Raw genomic sequence first — 5913 nt, 5'->3', positions numbered from 1 at the left:
CAATGTAATTAACTAACCCATTTGCTGGCCTTGTGCCAAAATGCAAAACCATTGTTCGACAAGTAGAATCGCATCCTTTCTTCCACAGTGGAAATGACCCAAGTTTATAGTTTTAGATTTAATATACAAGAAGTGTACACGCAGCATAATCTAACCTTGGAGCAAGCCCAAGTTTATAGAGTTTTGGTTTGAAAGAACTCCATCAGTGCATGCTGCAACGGGATTTGATATAACTGGTAGCTTTCAACTCAAGAGATGGGTAACAGTTAAAACTATAGGCAGTTAATTTAGCTCTGAGATTTTCATGCTAAACACAAATGCTTTACTGATTTCAAGTGCTGATATTGCTTTTGCTAAGTTTCTCAAGAGTTAGAGACATGTAAATGTGAGTTCCATGTAGATCTGGGTTTATGGAAGCCATGTTGGTGCTCATTGAAGAAGACATGAAACTTATGGTATTGAAGGTATTTGTGATCGTTGGAAGTGAGGGTGACAGATTTGATAGTCGGTAGGGTCAGAGAGGCTACCCATTTTAGAGATGGTGTAAACTGTGGTATGTTTCTTATGACTAGATTAGAGACTAGCCCTGAGGAATATTGAAGGGCTCTACCCATGAACATGAGGGCTGCAGACCACCCCCAGATTGAAGAAGTTGATGTCTATGGGGAAAATATGTGGGTGGAAGGAGAATGTCAAAGAGCTCTGGTTTTGAGAAGAAAGATTGGGGAAACTGTTAGTTTCAAGGTTTGAGATGAGATGAAAACTATGTATTAATTAGGTGATGTTGGGCAGGAATGAGATGTGACTTTCTTGCTAAGAGGAGTAAAAAATAAATAAATTGTTGTAGTAGTAGAGGAGACATAAAAAAGAAACAACATGATTGTGTATAACTTCAGGTTCAAGCTGATTTAGAAGTTTCTTTCATCAGATACATATCTGTCACAATTATTATGTCTTTGTTTCAACCATAGTTTATCTAATTTTAGACTACATTATCTAATGGGTCCTTTTTTTTTTAAAAGATGGTAAGGTATGATTTGAGGGCTATTTAGCTGCTATTTCTTACAGTTTGAGTGACAGTATTGAAGCTCTCTCATTTACTAAAAATTGCATAATTGTGTGCTAGGGGTTGTAGTGTGTTGGTGAACAAATCCCTATTATTCAGCCAGATAATTTTTGTTTTTGTTTTGGTGGAGTTAGTGGTGGTGGTGCTGTACAAACTGCTTGTATATGGTGCAGTAGTATTGCCTCAGATATATGAATAGTACTCAAATTTAGCCGCATTTGAGCTTGATTAAACAAAACAGACCATTACTTTCTCAAAAAAATCTTTAGAAAATGGTTTTCTTTTTATATATTAAGAGAGCCTTCAGTTGTATGTTAATAAAATGCTTCTTTTTCTCTCTATTTTAGAAGAAATTATTGCTGCTATTTGACTCAGATTTTGAAACTTCTTGGATGCTTATCTCAAGACAACCTGCTCAACTAGCCTCTTTGATCAAGGCTCAATGGCTTTTAATTTCTCAGAAGCCAACTGTAACTCAATTAAAACAGAAACTCTACCACACTTCTTCAAAAAACTATAGGTTTCTATCTGATCCTGAGAACAAAGGTAGTCGACAAGCTGGAATTAACTTTGACACACTTGGCTGTTGGAATAGTCGTCTTGAGTTACCAATTCACTATGAAGAAAGTATTGAACGAGGCAAGATTATTCCCAAAATTCCATTGACAGAAATTGGAAGTGCTACACTGTTAGGACGGCGTAAAGTTAATGAAGATCGCTATGCTGTTGAAGAACTTTCTCCCAATCTTCTCTATTTTGGAATGTTTGATGGACATGCGGGTACAGAAGCTGTTGATTTTGTCAATCAAAAGATGAAGAAGAGCATTTTGTTTTGGTTGAACCAAACTGATGATCTGGAGGAAGTTATTAAGCAATCATTTGTAGATGTCAACAACCAACTCGCCCGTTATTTGCTTTTCTCACGTATGTTTTGTTCACTTTCTTTTTTAATTTATTGGGAATAATTCTTCTTTGGAATGCAATTATTATAGTTTTTTTTGTTGGGTGATGAGAGTCAGTTTTTCAATCTTTACAATGAAATAACTCAATGCTGTTATTCATTGTTATTAGAGGAATATTTAGATATTTGCTCATGTTGACAAAATTTTTTTTTATTAAAGAGTAGATCAAATGGTATCTGAAAAATATATTGTTTTATGGGTCATAAGCTATTGTATATATTAGAGGTGAGTACAGGTATATGGGCTGTATGGTTAAGAAGTTTGCTTCCTAACAACATGGTTTTGGGTCCAGCCCCACTATGTGACACCTTAAGAAAGTGTCTTCTACTCTTGTCATGGGTTCACCAAAGTATTGTGAGTGAATTTGGTTGACCAAAACTGAAAGAAACCTATCATATGTGTGTGTATGTGTCTCCTTGTCCTGACATGATGCAATAGTTGTAAATGAGCATCTTTCATTACCAATCTTCTGTGGAAACATGCATGTGAAGCTATTAAATCATCATCAACATCATCATCATTTAACATCCACTTTTCCTTGCTTGCATGGGTCAGATGAAATATGTTGAGGTAAATTTTCTACAGCCAGATACCCTTCCTGTCACCAACCTTTACTTGTTTCAAAGCATGATAATATTTCCCCATGCTCAGACATATTTTTCATGGAAGACTGGAAATGAACAACCTTGCCTATGCGATGATAATGCTCACTTACAACAGTAATGTGATGTCTAGACAGAGAGAGAGAGAGAGAGACACACACACACACATAGGATTCTTTCAGTTTTTGTCTACCAATTCACTCACAAAGTTTTGTTTGCCCCTAGGCTATAGTAGAAGATACTTGCCAAAGATGCCATGCTGTGGGACTGAACCCAAAACCATATTACTGGGAAACAAGCTTCATAACAACATAGCTATGCCTGTATGCATAGATATTTATCAGAATAGTATGAACAAAGAAAACTTGGTTGATCTGAAAGTGTTCAGATTAATAATTAAAGTATAAAAGGTATATGATAAGATTAAGATATTTGTAATTTGCAAAAGATCTGTCTGATCTTCAAAACAAATGAACAAACTTGTGAAGGTATATCATTTATCTTTTACATACTGGGGCATTGTCGAGGGTGCATGATTTGGTGGTTAGAGTGTTGGACTCTCGATTGCAAGGTCATGGTTTCAATTCCTGGACCAGGTAGTGCTTTGTGTTCTTGAGCAAAACACTACATTTCATGTTGCTTTGCGATTATTCCAGCACTTGATGTGTTGTATGCTGTGCAACTGTTCAGGCAACATCGATTTGATGGAAGGAGTGAGCAAATGCGCAGCACATACATTTAGTCGCTATAAACAAATCATTTATGCAGGTGTCCAGCAAAAAATTGCACAACCTCTTTCTTGGACCATAAGACTACTATCATCGTTCTGGGATATTACCTTGAGGAGCTTTAGTTGAAAAAATTTAGCCCTAATAGTTATTTTTATGTCTGATACTTATTCTATCAGTCTCTTAGGCTGAACTGCTAAGCTTTAGAGATGTAAACAAACCAACACTGGTTGTCAAGCAGTGTTGGAGAGAGACAAAGACACACACACACACATACACACACACACACACATACACACACACACACACACACATGACAGGTTTCTACACTTTCCATCTACCAAATTCATTCATAAGGCATTGGCCAACCCCAGCTTCTGGTAGAAGACATTTGCCCAAGGTGCTGTACAGCAGGATTGAACCTGAAACCATGTAGATGCAAAGTAAACATCTTAACCACACAGCCATGGTTGGTATAGTTTTCATGATTATCGTAAAATAGGTTAATACTTAGGTGTCATTTGTAATTTCAGCCTTTGGTGTTTTTTATAATTATTGCTTATTTTAATGTTATGTATTCTTGTAGGTTCTTCCAATTTCCATTGTGGGACAACAGCTACTGTATGTTTACTGAAAAACAGTGTTGGATTGGTGATAGGGCATGTTGGTGACAGTTGTGCTATTCTTTGCCGACAGGGAAAAGCAGTTCGTCTGACTCAAGACCATGATCCTGAAGTTGAGGAAGAAGCTTCTCGCATCAAAAAGTGTGGCGGTTTTATTTCTTTGAACAGTTTAGGACGATCACATGTCAATGGCCGTTTAGCCATGACAAGGAGTATTGGTGATTTGGATCTGAAACCATATGGAGTTACTGCTAAACCTGATATTCTTACAATGGAGGTATGTTATATAATTTTATGTTGGTGTGGTGTTAGAAATGGAATAGATTGACTTAATCTTGTGTGTGTCTTTTTAAGAAGCTAAATATGCTTGGCATAAAGTGAGAGTGAAGAATAATACAAATGCATATTAACAATTGAAACACTTTCAGATGAAAGAATGTTGTTTATTATTTCACTCTCTTATTTGTTTCAGTCATTAGATTGTGGCCATACTGGAGCACCACATGTAAGTTTTTAGTTGAACAAATTAGCTCCAGTACTAACTATAAGTCTGTAATTATTCTATCAGTCTCTCTTTGCCACACTGCTAAGTGGTAGTAACATTCTTTTATTTATTGTTTTCATGTATTTAGTTGAAATATTTAATTTCAATCAGCCCCAGTTTTTCATATTTTCTTTGTGATAATAACGAATCTTCACTAAATGGCAGTTACTTTAGGTACTTTAGATCAAATTTCTTCTTTAGAGGTAGAAAGTATCTCAGTTACCGACTATTGTCTCGAAATAAAATACAAATTTATTCTGCGTTAGACTATTACTTGCATTTGTTATAGAGCTAACCCATTGATAATACATCTTAAACCATATAATACAAATGCTCTTCTAAGCTTATTATTATATACCTGCTTCAACTCAACTCATTAATCTCTCCAAGAATTTAATTATTCCAAATGAAATCATTCCTGGCCTATCTAATTAAAATAAAATTAAAAAATCATTTACTTGGTTATAAACTACTGGTAATGTGTCTCAACTGGGATGGTGTAGCATAAATATGTTGGATCGCATCCAGGAATAGACCACAGAACTGAATGGTATAAAGTCACTCACAAATGCAGTCCAGTTTTTGGACCATGGATGTGCTGTCTAATCTCTCAATTTTTTTATGGCTTCTGCTCCTCAGCATTAGGTGATCTTGTGTCACCTCTACTCAGCTATTCTCAATTTATTCATCCTCCACTCCTCTCTTTACTCATATAGTGTCCAGCCTCCATTCCTCACTAGCCACTCTCCATAACTCTTCCTTTCCAGAATCTCAGTACACTGGAATTCTTTTCCTGTACATCTTTCTGCAGTTGTCATCATGCAACAGTTTAAGTGGAATGTTAATGCCATCAGTCTCAATGATCCCAGAAGGCTTGCGAAGGTCATGGATACTTCCCCACCTTTTCCAGAATGAACTAATAAAACAAGAAAGACAGTTTTCAGTTCATTGAAGCTAATGAAATGATTCTCTGCACAGTCTCTCAACCTGCAAGAAATTGTTGTAAGATCTTCCTCAGATCACACCTTACTGACTTGAAGGTAAAAGAGGACATGTGCAAGGAAGGATAAATGTGGTCCTTAAACAAAAGATGGAATGATCACAGATCTGCTCAGTCATGCCTGATGTGGAGTTAAATAACAACACTAATTTTCACTTTTAGTCTTACATACCAACTCAAATACTTGAATTTGGAGAGCTTACATTCTTTGTTGTAGCTGTTCAAGAAAATAATCAGGTGCATCAATCTCACTGGTCCTCAAGAACTTGTGAAGGCTATGTCCCTTTCTCTAGACCAAACCATTTAAAAGTTAATGGAAAATAAATATCATCCTTTTGCAGATCCTTTACTTATATATATATATATATATATATATATATATATATAT

The 5913-nt window shown here is 35.8% G+C and overlaps 1 protein-coding gene across 2 annotated transcripts in view; it reads left to right on the top strand.

Annotated features, from left to right (window-relative positions):
* LOC106867860 (protein phosphatase 1K, mitochondrial) overlaps window positions 1-5913 on the top strand; it is a 24324-nt gene that overhangs the window by 2619 nt on the left and 15792 nt on the right. For both annotated transcript variants that reach the window (XM_014912902.2, XM_014912903.2), the window contains exons 2-3: window positions 1414-1990; window positions 3945-4258. In XM_014912902.2, coding sequence (XP_014768388.1) covers window positions 1459-1990; window positions 3945-4258 — 846 coding nt within the window. In that variant the 5' untranslated portion in view covers window positions 1414-1458. The remainder of the gene's footprint in view (window positions 1-1413; window positions 1991-3944; window positions 4259-5913) is intronic.

The sequence above is a fragment of the Octopus bimaculoides genome, chromosome 5, assembly GCF_001194135.2.
Source record: "Octopus bimaculoides isolate UCB-OBI-ISO-001 chromosome 5, ASM119413v2, whole genome shotgun sequence".
In the NCBI taxonomy this organism is placed as follows: domain Eukaryota; kingdom Metazoa; phylum Mollusca; class Cephalopoda; order Octopoda; family Octopodidae; genus Octopus; species Octopus bimaculoides.
Note: the sequence above shows the minus strand (reverse complement) of the source record. Positions and strands in the feature narration are given on the sequence as shown.